Source organism: Balaenoptera borealis (assembly GCF_965194805.1).
Source record: "Balaenoptera borealis genome assembly, chromosome: 16".
Taxonomy (NCBI): domain Eukaryota; kingdom Metazoa; phylum Chordata; class Mammalia; order Artiodactyla; family Balaenopteridae; genus Balaenoptera; species Balaenoptera borealis.
In genome coordinates this window covers 50,020,584-50,041,711 of record NC_138872.1, presented here as the reverse complement: position 1 = coordinate 50,041,711, position 21,128 = coordinate 50,020,584, and the positions used below count along the sequence as shown (strand labels likewise).

The 21,128-nt window shown below is 51.0% G+C and overlaps 1 protein-coding gene across 9 annotated transcripts in view; it reads left to right on the top strand.

The window, feature by feature from the left end:
- NPRL3 (NPR3 like, GATOR1 complex subunit) overlaps positions 1 to 21,128 on the top strand; it is a 34,652-nt gene that overhangs the window by 391 nt on the left and 13,133 nt on the right. For 4 of the 9 annotated variants that reach the window (XM_082361568.1, XM_082361573.1, XM_082361569.1 and 1 more), the window contains exons 2-6: positions 4,005 to 4,074; positions 10,810 to 10,939; positions 11,829 to 11,903; positions 16,513 to 16,666; positions 17,843 to 17,924. In XM_082361568.1, the coding sequence (XP_082217694.1) occupies positions 4,005 to 4,074; positions 10,810 to 10,939; positions 11,829 to 11,903; positions 16,513 to 16,666; positions 17,843 to 17,924 (511 nt within the window). Of the gene's footprint in view, positions 1 to 532; positions 554 to 2,422; positions 2,764 to 4,004; positions 4,075 to 9,303; positions 9,430 to 10,809; positions 10,940 to 11,828; positions 11,904 to 16,512; positions 16,667 to 17,842; positions 17,925 to 21,128 lie in introns of those variants that run through there. The other 5 variants (XM_082361570.1, XM_082361566.1, XM_082361572.1 and 2 more) reach the window with 5 other exon arrangements.

Below are 21,128 nucleotides of genomic sequence, written 5' to 3'. Positions count from 1 at the left end.
TAAGTGGGCGCCGGGCGGAGGGCCTGGCGCCGCCTCCCTCGCCGTTAGCGGAGATGTCGTTTCCTTTTTCCTTCTCCTTATCGTACAGGCGGTGCCTTCTCATCACAAGAGTGTTGGGGAAGGATAGAAAAGTAAAAAGAAGGAGGGAAAAAAAAAAATCACTCATAGTTTTAGCATGCCAAAGCCACTCCTGCTAACGTTTCGTCGGTGTCTCTGGCCTTTTAAAAGAGCTAAAGCACCGTATGAATGTATTCAGCTTGGATAAAGTAGGAAATACAGGTACATCGGAAGTTTTCTTTGACCGCTTCCCCCCAGTTCTGCTGCTCCTCCCCCGCTTGCAGGGATAACCACTTACCATGTTCATAATTGTTCCTCCTGTACATAGACACCAAATATACCTCCATAGAAAAATAGTTTATTGCTTTGGGTTTTTCTCCCTCTCACATAGATGTATTGTTCTCAGTCGCTCTTTTTTCCATTGGACCATCTGCCTTGGAGCATTTTCCAACCTAGTAAACAGATAACCTCCGTTTTGGTTGTACACAGCTGCCTGGTAAGAACATGCCCTTTCCCTATGGATGGAAGTGTAGCTTACTTGCAGTTTTTCACTATCATGAATGTTCAATTTGTAATTTATGTGATTTTAAAAATTACTTTTGAAAAAAAATAAATTTATTTATTTCATTTATTTTACTTTTGGCTGTGTTGGGTCTTCGTTGCTGCACGCCGGCTTTCTCTAGTCATGGCGAGCGGGGGCTGCTCTTCGTTGCGGCGCGCGGGCTTCTCATTGTGGTGGCTTCTCTTGTTGTGGAGCACGGTCTCTAGGCACGTGGACTTAAGTAGTTGTGGCACACGGGCCCAGTAGTTGTTGCTCGTGGGCTCTAGAGCGCAGGCTCAGTAGTTGCAGCGTGAGGGCTTAGTTGCTCCGTGGCATGTGGGATCTTCCTGGACCAGGGCTCAAACCCGTGTCCCTTGCAGTGGCAGGCAGATTCTTAACCACTGCACCACCAGGGAAGCCCTAAAAATTGCTTTTAAGTTTGTTACTATGGTACAAAGTTTTAAAGGTACAAACGGATTTAGATTATGAAATGAAAGTTCTTTCATCGATCCCAGCCACCCACATCCCCTTGTAGGGTCACGTGCTGTTACCATTTTCTTGTGCATCTTTCCGAAACCTTCTGTGTAAATACAAGTATATACATGCATTGTTTTATTTTCTAAACACAAGTGAGCACACGATTCACACTGTTCTGCCCTGTTTTCATTTTCACTTTACATCTTGGATTATAGATTCAGAATTATCAGAATCATGGGAGGAACTTGCTGTGATTTAGTCATCCAGTCTTCTGTTGATGGGCATTTAAGTTGTTTCCAATCTTTTGCTAATACAGTGTGAATGTCCTTTATGGATATATATTTTCATTCTGCAGAATATATGATCGATTCACAGAAATGGGGTGTTTGTATCCAAGGGATAATCCGCTATGTATTTCTTTTTAATTTATTTTATTTTTGGCTGCGTTGGGTCTTTTGTTGCTGCACGCGGGCTTTTCTCTAGCTGTGGCGAGCAGGGGCTACTCTTCGCTGCGGTGCATGGGCCTCTCATTGCGGTGGCTTCTCTTGTTGCGGAGCACGGGCTCTAGGCATGCAGGCTTCAGTAGTTGTGGCTCGTGGGCTCCAGAGCTCAGGCTCAGTAATTGTGGCGCACGGGCTTAGTTGCTCCGCGGCATGTGGGATCCTCCTGGGCCAGGGCTCGAACCCGTGTCCCCTGCACTGGCAGGCGGATTCCCACCCACTGTGCCACCAGGGAAGCCCCTCCGCTATGTATTTTTTTTTTTAATTTTTTTTAATTTTAATTTTTTTAATTTATTTATGGCTGTGTTGGGTCTTTGTTTCTGTGAGAGGGCTTTCTCTAGTTGTGGCAAGCGGGGACCACTCTTCATCGCGGTGCGCAGGCCTCTAACTATCGCGGCCTCTCTTGTTGCGGAGCACAGGCTCCAGATGCGCAGGCTCAGTAATTGTGGCTCACGGGCCCAGTTGCTCCGTGGCATGTGGGATCTTCCCAGACCACGGCTCGAACCTATGTCCCCTGCATTGGCAGGCAGATTCTCAACCACTGCGCCACCAGGGAAGCCCTGTATTTTTAATAGATCGGATTTTTCTATGTTTGTTAATGAGATAGGTGAAAAAGTGTATCTGAAAGTAGTTTTTATGGGCATTTGCCTTCCAGCTGAGAGTGATCATGTTTTCTTGTTTTCAAAGCCATTTGGATTTCCTTTTTAGTGAACCACCTATTCATAACCTTTGCCTAATTTCCTCTTGGATTGCTTGATTTTTTTTCTTTACAGATTTGAAGGAGTTTCTTATATATTTAGGATAAAGATACACCTTTTTGACAAAGCTGTACATATTTAGCCAGTTAGCCTCTGAGTTTTGATTTTTATGGAGTCAAGTTTTCAGTCTGTTCTTTCGTGGTTTCTGAGTTTTGTTACACATAGAAAGGCCTTCTGCTCTCCAAGATTATTAACAAAAGGAGTTTCTCTTGTTTTCCCATGGAATGTTTATCTTCTTGTTTTTAAAATGTGTTTCTTTTGGTGTAAGGTGAAGGCTCCTCCCTGGAGCTGGTATTTTCTGGGCACTTGCTGAGAGTTGTGTGTGTGCCCCCATTTGCCTCCTGGAGCCCTGTGGAGCGGGCGCTGTGATGGATGAGGAAGGATGTGGGAACATGCGGCCCACACATGGCTGGAGAGGGGTTGGCTCAGAGTCAGTATAATTTTCTCTTCCACGTGTCTGCCTAGTCCCAGCATCACTTTATGGACTGATTCACGTTGCCCTCCTGATTAGTTTTGCTGCCTTCATGGCATACTAAAGTCCCATGTTTATTTGAGTTTGTTTTCTGACTTTTCTTACCTCTCCCAGTAATCTATCTATCTATGTGTGGGTTCCACACAGATGAATTATTGTAACTTTATATTGTGTTATACCATCAGGTAGGATTAGTCATTTATCATCACTTTTCTTCTTCAGCATCATCCTGGCGTTTCTGCTTGCTTTCCTGGTAAACATTAGTAGTGACTGTGTTAGGCCCCACTCCCAAGCCATTGCTGTTGTTTTGGGGATCACATTAAACATGGTGATTAAATGGGGAGAATGGGATCTTTATGTTGAATCTTCTCATTCAGGAACATAGTCTGTCCTCTTTTCATTCTCGTCACCCTTGTTAGCATATATGTTTTTTTCTTGGGCCTCTTGTACATGAAAAACTTGCCTGTGATAAATGTCCTTAAGTCTTTAAACTTTATTATTTGGGTAGGATATTGTTGTTTTTGTATATGAAGGATATTGCTGTATGGACATTTAAAAATTCTTTCTTTTGCCTTTGCTTTTTCCAACCTAGTTGCCAGCATACACTGAGAGCGTGTGTGTGTGCATGCACGCATATATATATAAAATCCCTTTTTTTTTTTTTAACTTAACATAGTAGCAAGAGCATTTCCCACGTTATCACAACTTATTGGAAACTATAATTTAAAACTTTTTTTTTGTGGCCGCACCACGTGACATGCGGGATCTGAGTTCCCCAACCAGGGATTGCACCCACGCCCCCTGCAGTGGAAGCACAGAGTCTTAACCACTGGACCGCCAGGGAAGTCCCAGTACCACACTGTTTTGATTACTGTAGCTTTGTAGTATTGTCTGAAGTCTGGGAGTGTTATGCCTCCAGCTCCGTTCTTTTTTCTCAAGATTGCTTTGGCAATTCTGGGTCTTTTATGGTTCCATATAAATTTTAGGATTATATGTTCTAGTTCTGTGAAAAATATCATGGGTAATTTGATAGAGATTGCATTAAATCTGTAGATTGCTTTGAGTAGTATGGCCATTTTAACAATATTAATTTTTCCAATCCAAGAGCAGAATCCATCACTTTTAATGGTTCAACAACCTTACTGTATGTGGATGGATCCTGTTTTCTTAGCTATTCTCCCCTTTTTACCTTCACTCAGGTAAGCCTCGTAGCAGATACGCTGTCAACAGCACCAGAGAGCATGCCGAGGACCAGGACGGCGACTCCAGGTATGGGCTCTGCAGTCACTCCGTGGCAGGACTGGTCCTCCCGTTGACCCAGATGTTTTCTCCCCTGAGAAACCCCGTGTTCTCTTTTCCACTTGGTGGGTGTTTCAGGCAGACACAGGTGGGGATTGTGTTGCCAGTCTCTGGCTTTCTGCATAATTCAGTTTCATGGTCCTGCTGTGGGCTGTGTGGTTGGTAGGGCAGGTTGGAGAACAGATGAGGCCGTGTCGCTGCAGGACGTTTATCTCCCATGAGAGGAACGTGCAGGACGGCAGATCCTGGTGCTGTCCTCAGACCCTAGTCGTCAAGCACGTGTCCAGAGGTCAAATGTAGGTGCTTAGGTGCAGCACAGCCTGTCCAGGTGGTGAGGTGGCCTGAGAGCCAGGGCTGTTGTGACCCTTGCTTTTTAGGGCCCGGATGAAAGGCAGGTCCTGTTCTTTCCTGTGCATGCTACCCCTCTTCTCTCTGGGAAGTGCTTTCTGGGTGGCAACCTTGAGAAATGACCACTTCTGCCTTCTTATGTTCATTTTAAAGCTTAATGAATGGTAACTCAGGCCCAGATGAAGAAGAAAAGATTGTAAATTGCCAGTCCTGCGTGAGGTAATGTCTGTGGGAAAGTCGCTGAGGTCCCCACGCTGGGCCCTCGCCATGCAGTGTGTTAGTACGGTTTCCCTCAGTTCTCTGACACGGCACCATGCCTGCCATAGTGCTGTGTACTTCCAAGAGTGGTTTGTATCCCTTTGTGTAAGGATGTCAGGGGCCTCTGGCATGACCAGTGACTATCTCTGAGGGGAGTGGGTTCTGGAAGAGGGACCAGTGGTGGGGGCTGCTGCTGGATATCCCGTGGGTCATCCTGCTTGACTTAGAGGCCTGTGGATGTCATGTCCTTTAAAGATGGCAACAGGGAACAAACTCTTGTTTGTGAGGCACATAGAAAGCTTTTGCCCCTGCACACCCCCTGAGTGCATTTTGTCCCCGACCTGTGTCATGGAGAGTTCAGAGCAGGGCTGGCCACCTGCCTGCTCCGTGACGTGAGGCTCGGGCTCCTGAAGGCTCAGAAAGAGTTCTTGGAACAGTCTGTAAGGAGGACCAGCAACACCTAATTGCTGCAGTTACTTTTCAGAGGCTTGTAATAAAATGACCATGAGGATGTTTTCTGGGGAATTCATTCTGTATTTAGCATAATGAAGAGAGGAAACCAGGGGAAGGGAATAAGACACTGTGGGTCTTTTGGGACCCCAGACATCCTTGTTCCCTAAGGAGAACAAGCTGGTCTCTTTAGACGTTCATTAAACTGAAGAATGCCTCTATTTGGTCATCTCAACACATTGTAGCACCTGGTGATCCCACTCCCCACCCCACACCTGCAGAGGTGCAGGTCAGTACCCCCAGGGGCCCGGCTGCATTTTGTCCTACAGACCTGCCAAGCTCCTGCTCTTGCCCTGGCACCGGGGGGGGGCCCTGTCCCAGCCCAGACATCTTCCCGGAGCCACGCAGTGACGGTGCCTCACATCCATTCTCCATTTTCCTTAGTTGTCATTTTCAGAGGTGCTTTTTCTTCTGTAACCGGTGGAACGTTCCTGCTTGTCAGTTTGCCAGGTCAGAGGCATATTAATAGGGCTGATGGGTCGCCTCTGCGTGTGGTGATGGCCGGCCTCAGGGGAGGGAGGATGCAGAGCTGTGCTGCCCAGGGCTGTCCTCCCTGGCCCGGGTGGCCGTTTAAAATGAGGTGGACTGAAATTAAATAAAGTTAGAAACTGGGACCTCCCTGGCAGTCCAGTGGTTAGGACTCTGCGCTCTCACTGCCGAGGGCGTGGGTTCGATCCCTGGTTGGGGAACTAAGATCCCGCAAGCCGTGCAGTGAGGCCAGAAAAGAAAGAAAGAAAGAAATTGAGCTCCTCAGTTGCACTGACCACATTTCAGGTGCTCAGTGGCCACATGTGACCAGCTGCCACTGTGTTGGAAGGCGCAGGTTTAGTGTCTTTCCATCGTGTAGAAAGCTCTGTTGGCTGCACTGCCTTAGAGCACGGGCTAATTTTATAAGATGAATTATCATCATGATGTGTTTCAGGGTACACGAATTGACCGTCACAATTTTTAACCCTTTTCTAGAATTCACTAGGGAGAGAAGAAAATGGTTATTGTCTCTTTTTTCTACAGCCTGAAGGTCAAGCTTAGAAAAGGTGTGGTCTTCCTGTCAGGGAGGTCAGCTCTGCAGGTGGCCACAGGACCTCGGGAATTGGGGCTGAGATACTCATCAGCGCTCTGTGGTTTTCGTGAGGCTTCCACCTGTGGGACCTCATTTGATCTTGTTGAGACGGTTTGGTCAGAAGATTGAACACTTGTGCCCAGGCGTCTAGCTAGTGCGTGTGGTGCTGGGCTCTGACCGGGGTCCTCTGGCCTTGCTCTTGCTTCTGGGAACTGACTCATTCTTGCCTGGCCTGGGTTCACACGTGAGGATTGCAGCGTTGGTGGAAAGACTGTGCAGTACGTCTTCCACGTGGGGAGTGTCTGTTCTTGCTTGTGTGGCAAAGTGGCTTAACCTTGACCTCAGTAGTTAATGTAAGTGGTGGTACTTCTGCCATACCTTAGCACTGTGTTGATCACGACCTCGTAACTCTTCATGATTTTTAGAGTCAGTGTGTTCTTGTTTGGTGTCGATAGTCCTGTTCCCATCTCAGCGAGCCGTGTCCTCCAGGTGATGGGCAGTTGGCTGCAGGGTAAGGCCAAGGGTTCTCCACCGTCCTTCTGTCTCAGTTCCTGCCTCCTTCTTCTGTGGTTGTGCTGGACTCCTGATTTTCCTCAGTGTTGGAGAAGGACTGACGGGCACACAGGCTCACTGCCCTGTGCCCCATGAGTGCCCAGGCTTTCCACAGCCCCTGCCCTTTCTCCCCCTGGACTTAGTTAGCTGGTTCTCTGTACCTGAGTGCCAAGACAGGGTTGGCTGGCACCAGGGACTTCTGGGACTAGGCATGCACACAAATGCCCCCTCCTCCAGGCAGACACCGTGCCCTGGGAGGGTGGTTGGCAAGCAGGAGCAGGTTTGCTTGTCTCACCCGCCTGCTGCCCCCCAGAGAGACCCTTGATCATTGCTCCTTGCCTTCATTTATCAGAGGGGCTTAGTGGGGGTCTCTACCAAGGGCTGAGTGTTCCATGTGATGCTTGGGCTTGGATGCTGTTGTGTGTGCCCATTAGAGGCAAAAATGTTCCCATGGGGTTTATATGACACTTTACTGGAAGGCAAGGATACAGTGGGGCCCTCCCATCCCCGACAGGGTGTACCCCCTGGGTGTTGGAGGTGCACAGAGCATCTGGGAGCCCCCAGAATGGGAGGGGGCAGAGTCGAGCTCTCTTCCGTGCTGTCCCTTCTTTTTTTGGCCAGGTCAGAGAACAAGCCCTGTTCCCAAGTGTCTTAGCAGGAATGGAAGGTCTTGGCTTGTCTTCCAGCTGGGCTGATTCATCTTCTCAATGTGTTTTCTTTCTTAATCTCTAAATTATTACAGGAATGTTAGTTTTTGTAGCAGCGATTTTATTGTGTTACAGTATATTTACCAGGCCTTTCACCAGCAAAACAAGGGAAAAGTATTTTTCTAAATTTTGGAAACAACAAACAAATATTGAGGGAATTCCCTGGCAGTCCAGTGGTTAGGACTTGGTGCTTTCACTACCAGGGCCCAGGCTCAATTCCCTGGTCAGGGAACTAAGATCCCGCAAGGCATGTGGCACGGCCAAAACAGACAAACACACAAACATTGACACTTGTTTTTGTTTCAATTTGCTATTTATGGCAGTTATGTCATGAGGGACATAACTCTGTCTTTGTGCATGTTATGTCAGCAGATGCTGTATAAAGTATAAAGCCACTCAAGTGTTTTTTCTGTCATCAGTGTGTAATATTAAGCTCTGGTGAGTGGATTTCTCTGTGAACCAGACTTGCTCAGACAAGCAGAGTGGCCAAACAGCAGAGGGACCTCCCTGAGTGGCCACGTAGGGCAGTGTGGCTTTTAACTTGAGCAGCACCTGGCTTTCTGGTTGGCTGCCTTCGCAGACCACAGCCTCTCTGGGCCCAAGTGGGGAAAGCGCTTTCTGTTTGGCCTTTGGATTTGGACATTTATAGTTGTGAACTTGGCCACCACTTCTTGCCTCTGAATCTCAGGCCCCATCCCACAGCCCGGCTAACTTAGGTTCCTGGAATGGTGGCTGAGGGTCAGGGCTCAGGCCCATCTGAGGCTCTTCGTGGCAGAGCAGAGGTTTTCGGTAGAGATTTTTGGATATCACGGAAAAAGTGAAGTCTCTGGGGTGGCGGGAGGTTGTTTTTCTATCTGTTAATTGGTGTGTCCTGAGTCAGTGGGTGGCAGAGTAGAGGGAGGTGTTTGTTCAGATAGGGCGGGTAGTGTTGGCACTGGGTCAGGCGCTAGGGCAGCAGTGTTTGTTAGGTTCCACCACCCTGGGCCCTCCGTCACCCTAACCGGGCCCCCAGACGCAGCTTCCAGGGCAGAGTGAGCCACTGGGGGCTTTTGAAGAAAGCATGTAACGATTCCGTTCTAAGACACTGGAATATTCCATCTCTGGTTTAATCACTCCAGAGAGCAGTATTCCAGGGCGAGACACCCACAGGGGAGGCCAAGAGCTCCGGCTGTGGGGGCCGCGTGTCCCAGAATGTCTTTGATGGTATTGGTGTCGGAAGGTCTGACCGCAGCCCAGACTGTGCAAGTGGAACGGCAGCCCATTCTGACAGACCCTCTGCATCTGGTTTGTTTGGGGGCCACAGGGCGACTTAGGACGCCTAGAAGACCACGTCAGTCCTGGAGGAAGGCTGGACACCAGCGTGACCCCACCCCAGGCTCCCCACCCGCTGGCGGGGAGAGGCTTGGGAAGTCCCGTGCTTTGTCTTGCTCGGTGCTGGTCGAGCATAGCCAGGCCCTTGCTGCAGGTGGCTCCGAGTCACTCCTGCTTCGGTTGGTGAGCCCTGCAGTGTGCGAGGAGCCGGGAGCGAGTGGCCCCTCTCCTAGATCCGTTTATCCCGGAGGTGTTTGCTGTTTTGGAGTTGCAACAGTGTGCAGCACCCTTCCCTTCTCTGAAGGCGAGGGTTCTGGTGTGAAGTGCTTCCCTTCCCCCAGAGCAAGGGCCTCCTGGAGAGAAGTATCTGGTGTGGTGCCCGTTCACCACAGTTCCTCTGGAAGGCCCAGGACTCAACGCTGAGTGTTTGTCCTTGATGGGCTCTTTAGGACAGAATGCGGCCCCAGGGAGGCTGGAGCCCCTCCCAGCACAACCTGTCCTCCGACCTGACCTGCGTGATGGAGATGCTTTCCCCAGGTGGAGAAATTAGCACAGGACTTGTCTGCCTTCTGGCTCCAGGTTAGACACGGTTTCCAGAGTGGAAGCCCCGAGCCTGGGCTCTGAGATAAGAGTCTGCACTGTCCTCTCCTCCCTGCAGTGACTCTCCCTTATCTGATCCGCCCCCCCCCCCCCGCCCCCACCGGCCCGGGCAGGAAGGAGACCTAAAGGTGCAGAAGAGCCTGGAAAAGGGGCAGTTTTACAGGGATCATATCCAAATCTGCTCTTACCTGCACCCAGTCATTCCTCCTCCGTGGTGTCCAGCCCTGTCCATCCCTCCGTCCATGTCAGTCAGTGGGTGTGCACATCTAGTGCATCTGGAACCTTTCTTCCCTAATAAAAACTGGAAGGTTTAAGTGTTGAGGGTAAGGGAAGGGACGGGCAGCCGAGCTGTGAGGAGAGTGATCCATACGCTGCAATTCGTGCTTCCTCTCGGCCTTCGCACAGCGCTGAGGGGTGGGGGTCCCGGGGGCTGAGGGGAGCAGCCCAGCACACCTGGGCCGGTGGGGGAGGCCCCCAGCCTGACAAGCCGCGCAGGCTCCCGCAGCTTCCTCCTCTCCGGGCAGGTGCCTTGTTCCTCCTGCCCTCCCAGGCGGGCAGGGCCCAGGGTGGCAGCACGCACCTTCCGCCTTGTAGTTCTGGTGACTTTGCGACCCTAGTCTTGGGGATTGCTTCAGAAGGGAGACTGTCGGGGGACTTCCCTGGTGGCGCAGTTGTTGACAATTCGCCTGCCAATGCGGGGGACATGTGTTCGGTCCCTGGTCCGGGAAGATCCCTTATGCCGTGGAGCAACTAAGCCCGTGAGCCACAACTATTGAGCTTGCGCTCTAGGGCCCGCATGCCACAACTGCTGAGCCCGCGTGCTGCAACTACTGAAGGCTGCGCACCTAGGGCGGTGCTCCGCAACAGGAGAGGCCACCGCAATGAGAAGCCCACGCACTGTAACGAGGAGTGGCCCCCACTCACCGCAACTAGAGAAAGCCTACGCCCAGCAACGAAGACCCAATGCAGCCAAAAATAAATTTAAAAATAGGGACTTCCTGGCGGTCCAGTGGTTAAGACTTCACCTTCCAATGCAGGGGGTGCGGGTTCGATCCCTTGTCGGGGAGCTAAGATCCCACATGCCTTGGGGCCAAAAAACCAAAAACATAAAACAGAAGTAATATTGTAACAAATTCAATAAAGACTTTAAAAATGGTCTACATCAAAAAATAAATAAATAAAAAATAAAGGAAAAATCTCCAACGTCCAAAAAAAAGAAGGGAGACTGTCAGAAGCTTCCAGGTCAGTGGTGGGGGCAGAGCCACCCTGCGCGCAGCTGCCCCCCACCCCTGGGGCAGCAGGCTTGGTGCTGTGGCACTTGGTTAACTCTTTCCCACTCTACCTTTTTTTAATTTTAAGGTTTTCAGATGTCATTCTGGCAACAATTTTGGCAACCAAGTCTGAAATGTGTGGGCAGAAGTTTGAACTGAAGATCGATAACGTGCGTTTTGTTGGGCACCCGACGCTGCTGCAGCACGCGCTGGGCCAGGTACACCCTCCCTGGACTGATGCAGGCCTGTAGAAGGCAGCCCCGTGCAGCAGACCCCATCAGGTGCTTGCCTAGCTGCACCTCCTCCTGGGCCCTGAGGGTCTGGCCGAGAAGGACACAGGCATCCTTGCCCTGGTGTCTCAGCCCCTGCCCTTAGCTTTTGCTGTTTGCATCCAGCCTTTCTCCTGACTGTGGCCTTCTACTTTGTAGATACGATGCCGATTTCTGGGGGGAGGCCAAGAAAATGAGATCAGCGGCGTTTGTCAGATTCTTGAACTTTATATAAAGTAGTACAAGCATTTCTTCTTACTTATTAAGTGATATCATAGCCAGTATTGTTATTAATTTAGCTCTTACTGTTGTGCCCTGCCCTCTCTGACAGGCCTGATTGAGACGGCCCAGGGACTCCTCTGCCCTCTGGTGGCAACACTTGTAGGCAGCTTGGTGTTTGGGCCCTGGGCTGGCTGGGTGGCAGCCCTGTCTCTCCTGGGTGGGAGCATTGTCCTGAGTACTTGTCCTGCCTGGGAGGACTCAAGTGGGCACGGGGGTTGGCGTGGGGAAAGGAGGGTCTGGGCAGGGAGCACTCCATCCACTTGAGCACCTCTCCACCTTTTCTCCTCTGGGCACCTCAGCTCAGTCGAGGTGACTGGGACAGTCTCGTCACTTTGGGTCTCAGCACCTTCCTGCTCCTTTCTCCACTGCGACTGTCTGTCCACGCAGCCAGCACTTGCCTGTGCAAGGGCGCTGGTCACTTATCAGACACCTAGGTCTCTGTTTTTCTCTGGTTCTGCTGTATTCTGGAACACTTTCCCTGCCTGAAGTAATAGCTCTAAGTGCTCTTCTTGGGAAGTGGTGGCTCTCATTCACTAGAACTGTGCCTCTTTCACAGGTCTCCAAAACAGATCCATCCCCGAAGAGGGAGGCTCCCACCATGATTCTTTTTAACGTGGTATTTGCACTGAGGGTGAGTGTATAAATGGCTGAAGAGCAGATCAGGGAGGTGGGGTGGGGAGGACGGTGGGGAGGGGGTGGGAGGGCAGAGCTCATTTCCGGTGACCGTGTTGTTGATTTAGAGCTCAGACCGCTGTGGGCACGGCACTGGCCCTCGTGGGGTACTGGAAGAGTCTAACTTCATTGTTTCCCTCTTTTTTTTTTTTAAGTAAAATATACATAACATCAAATTTACCATTTTAACCATTTTAAAGAGACATTTTGGTGGCATCTGGTAGCAATGTTGTGTAACCATCACCACTATCCAGTTTTCGTTGCCCCAAAAGGATGCCAGTTATTCCTCATTCTCTCCCCTCCCCCAGCCCCCAGAAACAACCAATGTGTTTTCTCTTTCTGTGGATTTACCTGTTCTGCATGTTTCATATAAAAGGGATCCTACAATATGCAACCTTTGGTGTCTGACTTCTTTCACTTAACATAATGATTTTGAGATTCATCCATTTTTTTATAATTTTTTTTTTAATTGAAGTGTGGTTGATTTACAATATTTCAGGTGTACAGCAAAGTGATTCAGTTAGGTATACGAACTATCTTCAGTATCTTGTAATAATCTATAATGGAAAAGAATCTGAAAAAGAATATACATGTATATCTATATATACATACATATCTCTACTGCTATACAGTAGGGATATATAGGTCCTTGTGGGTTTTTAAAAATTATTTTTAGTATTTTTTTAAAATAATCTTTTAATTGAATCATCCATGTTATAATGTATATCAGTACTTTATTCCTTTTTATGGCCCAATCATATTCCATTGTATGATAGACTGTACTTTATCTGTTTATCTACTGGTGGACTTTTGGATTGTTTCCACCTTTTGGCTATAAGAACAATGCTCTTAAGGACATTTGTGTACAAGTTTTGTGTGGACAGATTTTCCTTTCCCTTGGGGTCGATAACTAGGAGTGGAGTTGCTGGGTCACGTGGTGACTCTATATTTAACCTTTTGAGGAGCTGCCAGGCTGTTTCCCACAGCAGCTGCACCATTTTACATCCCCACCAGCCATGTACGAGGGTTCCAATTTCTCTACATCCTTGTCAACACTTGTTATTTTCTGTTGTTTTATAATTAAGTGTAATTATTTCTTACGGCAGTTCCCAGCACTGTCTGAAGTTGTGTTTTCACTAGTTACAGGGAATTTCTTTTCAATCAAGCTGTCAAAACACAAGGGATCTAAATAAATATAAAAAGCACCCCTGGGTAAGGACTGGCTGGTATTACGAAGGGACTTTGAAATTTAGGAAATGTGTATATTCTGTACTGTTAAATAATGGCATTCCTCAGAAATATCCCACTATCAGTTTTCACCAAAGAATTCAGTAGTTCTTTCTGGCTGGGCACATGTGAGCTGCACGATGGCTTTTGTACAGAAGTGTCAGTGAGAAAGTGGCTAGATCTTGGTGACAAGGAGCAATGTGCTCTGTACCCTTTGGTGTGGTGGGGGGGAGCCTGAGCAGGAGGGAACCTGTCCTATCAGGTGCCGTCTTAGTCTCAGAGTGTTTTTCCCACTGAGGCTTTTCTGTTGTGGAGACCACAGGTCTCACTGAAGAGTTCAGAATCAAAATAATGCTAGGGAAAAGCTCCTAAATGGAACTTTCTCCTTTCTGAAGGGAGCTTAATTCTTAAAACTGGCCCACCTTGTTGATAAATAAAGAGCTGCAAGTTAAAACAAAGTCAACTGTTCCTGGTGGCTGTCCCTGGGGCTCAAGGTTCCGAGAGGAGACTCTTACTTTCTGCTTCGTGCACTTCCATAGTGTTTGCATTTTCACAGTGTCCCTTTATTACTTATATCGTTACGTAATACAAACATCCACAAAGAGAACTGAAGTTAAAGACAGGCAAACCAAATCCATGACCAGTGCTGTCCCCCTGTCAGCACTGATAGCCCTGTGGGGTGGGCCATGAGAAGCAGCCTCGGCCCCACCCTGGACGTTGCTGGCAAGCCCTCATCTCTGGGGAGCAGGGTGTGATAGCGGAGTGTATGACACCCATGGACATGGCAGTCAAGAAAACAGGCAGATTTTAAAGTTGTATGAAGATTTTTATAATAAGTAGGCTAGAAATAATCCTGGTGTCCAGTAGTTGGGGAATGATTAGACAGGGTGGTGGTTTTATACACTGGAACGTCCTGTGGCCACTGAAGATGAGAAATGGGGGCGAGGCCAGACCCTGGAGCGGGTGGGTGGCTCACTGCCAGGTTAAAGCAGTGGGAACAGGGCAGTGTAGGATTTCAGAGCACAGAGGCCGTGAGGTGAACAGTGGGAGGAATTTAAAATAGCGTAAAGGGTGGACCAGTTTTTTTCTTCTTTTCTGTAGTCATTTAAAAATGTGCACGCTAAAAAAAAAAATGTGCACCCTTTTTACTTTGAAAAGTTTTAAACAAACCCTGAGCTAGTGACAATAGATTGATGGTCCTTGCACACCTGTGTCTGAGATGCCACAGCTGCTGCCTTGCACCCTGGCTCCATCTGCCCCCAACCCCATCGCTCAAGCATTTCAAGACAAGTCTCAGACCTCATGTCTGCTCACCCCCACATACTTCAGAAGGCATCTCTGGAAGAGGGGGGACAGCTATTTTATACCATTACCTGACAGAACTCACCGTAAGTTGGTATCAACTACTACCTGGTCCATGGAAACGCGCCCTAGTTACCACAGCGTTTTTTCCTGTTGACCTGTCTGAACTGGGGTGAAAACCAGAAGCCAGCCCACACAAGCTTGGGGGTTGTGTCTCCAGGTCTCTGACTCTCCCCTCCTTTGTCCCGTGAAGGGTCCACGGTCGGACCCATCTCAGCGCGCAGTCAGGCTTGCTCCATGTCCGTGTGTTTTCCGCAAGCTGAATGTTAGCTCTGAAGGCCTGACTGGATTTGGGTACAAGTTTCAGGGTGAGAAAGTCTCGCAGGCAAGTCCCTACACTTCATTGTTGCTTCATGTCGCCTGCGGGGAGAGTGGGTGTTTCTCAGAGCTCCATTCAGGGCTGGCACGGCCTGGGTGGTCGCTTTCTCACTGTGGCCCCACGTAGCCCAGGCTCTGTGGGCACCCTGAGCCGAGCCTGGCCTGTGCAGCCGGTGGGGACACCCAGGCACTCTCCATCCTCGCTCATCCCGGAGTGTGAGCGTGCGGCCCCGGACGCCTGACTTGTGACACCGTTGTGCCCCAGCCAGTAGGAGCGTGATGGAGGGTCAGGCCCTCAGGTGTGACCGGGCTACTTCAAGGGAGTAACCATGTGCCCAGGTCATTCTCCTCTCTCTGCTTTGCTGCGGGGAGGAATTTTACACAGATTTCTCTAAAATCTCAAGCAGAACATTTTGTTCTGAGGCAGTTGTGTACACCCTATACCCCAGACCCTCCGTTCTATGACCTTGCGGGGACACTTGAGGGGCTGTCCTGGGCATGGGGCAGGGCTGCTGCCTGTAGGTGGGCCCGGCGTGGAGTCAGCCCTCAGCCCTGTCCCCGCACAGGTGTGCTGCCTGGGGTGTGCTCTGTTTGCGAACATGGGTCTGCTAGGAGCTCAGAAAGTGTCTCCAGCTCCAGGTGGTGAAGGGGTTTACTGAGTCAGGTCAGGATCTGGCCCAGGAGCCTGCCTGTGGACACTCACTGCAGGGCCCTGCCTGTAGATAACCGGGAGCGGGGGCGACCAGAGGTTCTAATCGTGGGCACCACTCCTCCCCCTCCTCCCACCTCCACCCGCGGGATGACTCAGCTGTTCTGGCGGCCTCCTGGAGCGCTGAGTCACGGTGGGCTGGTTATCTGCTCCGTGGACCATCTTCACAGACCCCACAGCTGCCTGCCCCACCCTTGGCCTGGGTGGATGCGCCCGCCTGGCCTGGCTGTGGCCCTGATAGGTCCCAGAGTGAGCACGGGTGTGGAGGGAAGGGGGTGGCCTGGCGCCTCCTGGCTTCTCTGTTAGCCAGGGTCTCAGGAAGAGCTGCTTACCCTGAGGACAGGTCTTCACTGAACAGTGGGCCTGGTGCTTCTGTTTCTCACACTGTGTCCTTATTGTAACATGGGCCGTGTGACAAAATTCTCACACAGTCGGTCCTGTCCACTAGCACTCAGCGGCACATTGGTGACCGCAGACACTGCCAGGGGTTCTGCTCTGTTCTGAGCACCTGACGTGTTGACTGATTGCTCAGAGAGGGGCCACTGTTCTTCTTTCTCAGATGGGAGCCTGTGACCCAGAGTTGCACAGCAGGTGGCTGATGGGATCTGTGCCTTCCATTGCGCCACTGGGCTGCCCCTGTCATGCCCAGAGTGGATGCCTGAACGTCCTCTGCCTTCCTGGATGGCCCTGGCCTGGGGCCCTGGGCATGGGCACCTCTCTCTGCTTGTTAGAGATGCCTGTGTTCCCCCTCCCTCCACACCGGGGACCCCCACGCAGCCATCTGTGCTGCCGTCCAGGTGGCCGTTCCATGCCCACGTTGCTGGGACAGGCCCTAGAGGGCACCCGGGACTGGGGACAGTGGTGGCGCCCAGAGAGGGGCTCTGAGTGTTGCTGCTTGTCCTCCCCGAGTGCGTGTGCTACGATCGAGTTGGCTGTGGCCTCTCTCCTGCAGGCCAACGCTGACCCATCGGTGATAAACTGTCTGCACAACCTCTCCCGCCGCATTGCCACCGTGCTGCAGCACGAGGAGCGCCGCTGCCAGTACCTCACGCGGGAGGCCAAGCTGATCCTGGCGCTGCAGGACGAGGTGTCTGCCATGGCCGACGGTGAGGGCTGCGGGCGGCCTCTCTGGGCAGGGACCCCATTGGGTGGGCCGATCTGCAAACTAATGGTCTGTATGGTGGGCTGAGCATGCCCTGGGTGCACAGGAAGACCCCCAAGGGACACAGCTAGACCCAGATTCCTGAACTGATGTTCCGGGAGTGACTTCCCAGCCCCAAACGTTCCCCTCCCCCCAGACCCCTGCATGGTGGCTCTTCCTGCAGGTCAGGCACCGCCTGTCCCGCCCTGGTCCCGCTGGACACTCCCCTGGAGCAGGGGGCATGCAGAGGGGCAGCAGGAAGATTGAGCTGGCTGAGGGGGGGCCAGTTCTTTGCTTTCACCTAAATTGAAGGGGGACCCAACTGAGTTGTCAGTTGACCAGTTATTAAAAGTAATGTCTGCTAATAGATCCCCATGAGGCTTTGGTGTACTGTCAACATTTTAGAGCAGAGAGATGCCCACCTGTCACACACTGTTCACCTCCGTCTTCTCGGGTCAGCACCTCTATAACAGAAGAGAAAACTAGGAACAGATTTGCCAGTGAACCTGGGCTAATTTTAGCAATAAGTAGAAATGTACATGAACTGTGTCACTCGGGTGCATTTTTTCAGTAAAAATTAGCTTTTGATGTTTGACAGTTAGTTGTCAAAACGTGTAATATATTTGTTTTGCCCAGTTATGTACTAGCTAATAACAATCCAGAAGTTTTGTTTTTTAAACATTCTCTTTAGAATCTGTGACTTTTTCACAGGAAATTTTTAAAAGTTCAATTTAAGTACATATATTTTTTTGTTAGACATTTATGAGAAAAGATTAACAAGAGACTTTGGATCCTGAAAATAAATTGCACTAGTGTAAGTGTGTGGAGGAAGGAGTGGGGTGAGGCAGGGAGTGCTTGGTCTGAGGTCGGGGTGGCTCTGGCGGCCTGCGGGGAGCCTGCAGGGTAGCTGCAGAAGGGTTTCTTCCTGTAGGGCTGTGGCTACGGGGTCAGGTTGGGCCACTGGTGAAGGGTAAATCCAGACATCCCGTGTAAAGACGGTTGAGCACACCAGTGGGGAATTTCCTGATGTTTGGTTTACAGCCACTTAAAATTCTTTTTAGGTTAAGCTTGTCTTCTGGCCTGTGCAAGCTCCTCGCTGTGCAGACTCTGAGTCGAGTCCTCTGTGTTACAATTCTTGCAGCAAATGATGGGCCTCAGTCCCCGTTCCATCACATCCTGCCCAAGTGCAAGCTGGCCAGGGACCTCAAGGACGCTTACGACAGGTGAGACGGTGGCCTGCTTCCCATGGGCCTCCCCAGGCTGGTGCCGGTTCCCTGCTGTGCCTGAGATGGAGGGAGGCTGGGGAGGAGCCCCACTGGTACGGTCACCTCCACACTTGTCTTTAGCCAGAAAATGAACCTGAAGAAAGCTGAGCATGGGACCTGAAATGCACGGTGACGCTGACTGAGTGCAACACCGTGCCAAGTTCCAGGCCCACCTTCGTTAGGCGTGGTCACTGTCACCACCTCACCCACGAGGAGACTGAGGCTCAGAGGCTGGGGCTGGGGTTGGCTCTGCTCCCCCCACGCCAGGGTCGTGGGGGTTTGGGACCCTGAGTGTGTGAGGGCAGCAGGCGTTGGAGACACTGCTCATATTAGTGGCTCAGCACCAACTCTCTTAAATGTGGACCAGCAAGGCACTTCTCTTCTTTTTAAAGAGCATCCGTGTGGCTCTGACCACTGCTCCCTGGCCCTGGGTCTGCAGTGGGGATGGGATGGGGAATGGGGGTGGGGGGCCGTCTGCCCAAGTGCACCTGGCCAGTTGGCTCACCAGGGGCCTCTCAGGGCTGAGGGGACCTCGCAGCACTAGGCATGTTGCTGGACAGATAGTGTGCAGGTGCAGGCCTCCCTCCTCTCCACCACCCCCAACTTCCCCACATTCTCCTCTGCTCCCCCACCTCCCCCGCCCCGGCTTTCTCGGGGCTTCGCTCCGTCCAGTGGACCCACATTCCCTGCTGGAGGTGGACCTGATCTGAGAGCTGGGGCCACAGCACCATCGGGGATCTTCGTTGCAGTGTGCGGGATCTTTAGTTGCGGTGTGCGGGATCTTTAGTTGTGGCGTGCGGGATCTAGTTCCCTGATCAGGGATTGAACCTGGGCCCCCTGCAGTGGGAGCGTGGAGTCTTAGCCACTGGACCACGAGGGAAGTCCCTTTCTTTTTTTTTAATGTTAATATTTTTTCTGATTTCACCAATGATATGTGTTTATTATAGACATTTAGGAAATATAAAAAAATATAAAGGAAATAAAAATCATCTATAATCCCATACCCAGTGATAATCACTATGACCTTTTGGTAATTTTCCTTTTTTTTAACTTAAGCCTTTGAAAAGGTCACCTGTCCTTTGAGTCTGAAAGTCAGAGCACAGAGTTTCTTTCCTGTTGCACCCTCGCCAAGTTTCCTTCCTGGTGGCAGGGTGCATTGCATCAGGCAGCCGAGTGTTGTACGCCCTGTCGCAAGGTGCTAAAGCACATACGGCGAACCCTTTCGCCGCCAGAGCGCGCTGAGTGCACGGTTTGCCCTTTACCTCCTCACTTTAATGTGTAGCTTACCGACAGGCTTCTGTCTGTTGGTAAATAGGGACTGACTTCTTGCTGTACAGCTGCCTGCCCCCTCCCTGGGGCATCATTGGCTGCAGCTTTTGCTGCTGAAAGACGTGCTGCTCAACTATATGCGTGTTATTTTGTGCGAGTGCCTGTGCATCCATGAGATAAATTCCTAAAAGTAGAATTGCCGGGCTGAATAGGCCAGGTGTGCATGTCATTTGGAGGCACTTCCTTCTGTGGCTCAGTCCGCATTCCCATCAGCAGCACCTGAGCTTTGCCAGCACAGGGTCTTGTGAGCTTTTGGGTTCTGCCCACTGTGATGGGTGGAGGATGGGGTCTCAGGGCAGCTTTATCTGAACGCAGGTGTGCACGACTTCACGTGTGGAACATCCCTGTTTCCTTTTCTGTGAGCGCTCTGCTCCGACCCCTCACCTGTTTTGTTTTTTGTTTTTTTTTTTCTTTTTTGGCCCAGCTGCACAGCTTGGGGGATCTTAGTTCCCCGACTAGGGGTTGAACCTGCGCCCTCTGCGGTGAAAGCGTAGAGTCCTAACCACTGGACCGCCAGGGAAGTTTTCCCCCCTCACCCATGATCTATTGGGGGCACAGATCCCTTTATGTGGGAGAGAGAGCTGTCCTTTGGGGTGTGCGTCTGGGCTGGAGTTCCATTTCTTTATTTCGGTGACCTCTGGGCATTGGGGGAAATCAGAGCAGCATGAAACACCCCTTGCTAGTTGATTGCCTTGGTTTCTGGTCCCTCCTGCTCTGGAGACCTCTTGGCGAAGCCTTGGTCTTGACCCAGAACAGATTTCTGGTCTTGTAGTCTGACCCTGTCTCTTTTTATCCACATGATCACATGGAATTTTTTCCTGCAGTAAGAGAATTGCTGCCCTCTGGTCTGGGTGGGCTGGTATGAGAAACCCCTTCCTTGGAAACTGTTGCCATTTTCTGAGTGGGAGTTTGCATGCCTCAAGTAGGATTAGACTACAAGCTAAATTCACGCTAATGTGGAATTACAATAAAAAGCAAACCAGAACCACACTTTATGTTTCTAAGTGAATAATGAGCTGTGATTTCTTAGGTTTGAATTGTGTTGGAAAGTTGGAGGGAATGAGGCCCTGGAGAGTTGGCTGCTTCCTTGGTGACCTGCTGGGCCAGCCGAGCTGGGGCTTGGGGCAGCCCAGCACCCTCTAGTGGCACTAGTTCCAAGGACAGGAGTCAGCGTTTGCTGCGAAAACAGCTGCCAGGGTCCACCATTCAGCACTTAGCTTCCTTCCAGAACCCAGGTGTGTCAGTTTCCTCCAGGTGAAACCCCACCCCATCCTTCCTGTTTCCAGACCCCACTCTGACCAAGTGGGGTCTGGAAACAGGCTCCTGGGTCTGGCCCCAGGGAAACCGGCAGTGCTTCTCCCACAGGAGTCCCAGGGGCATCGGTGTCCTCCCCGTCCCCTGTCCCCACCTGGCAACAGCAGCGGCTCTGAGACTTCCCAGGAGCCCCCTGGTCTGTGGCCTTCCCTCTGACCCACCAGGTCTGCGTTGGCCTCGAGGGTCTGGCCTGGCCCACTCCGCTCCTGCAGGGTGGACTGCACCTTGGAGCTAAGAAGGGGAGGCTGCGCAGGTGGCGGGGAACATGCAGCTCTTTCTTGGTGGAGACTTGCTGGCTGACCCCTGGGAAGGGCATTCTCAGAGCAGAAGTGAGAGGCTGGAAGCTGTGAGAACTGGTTGAGGTTAGGGGTTGGGGTGGGACTTTGCAAAGGAATGGCTCTGGATTGGCTGCTTTAATTAAAATCCGGGTTTGTGGTGTGGCCTGGTGGTCCTGTGCCCCGGGACCTACGCGTCTGTGGCCGCCTCAACTTGCCCAGCACCTGTGTCTCCCCGTGCAGC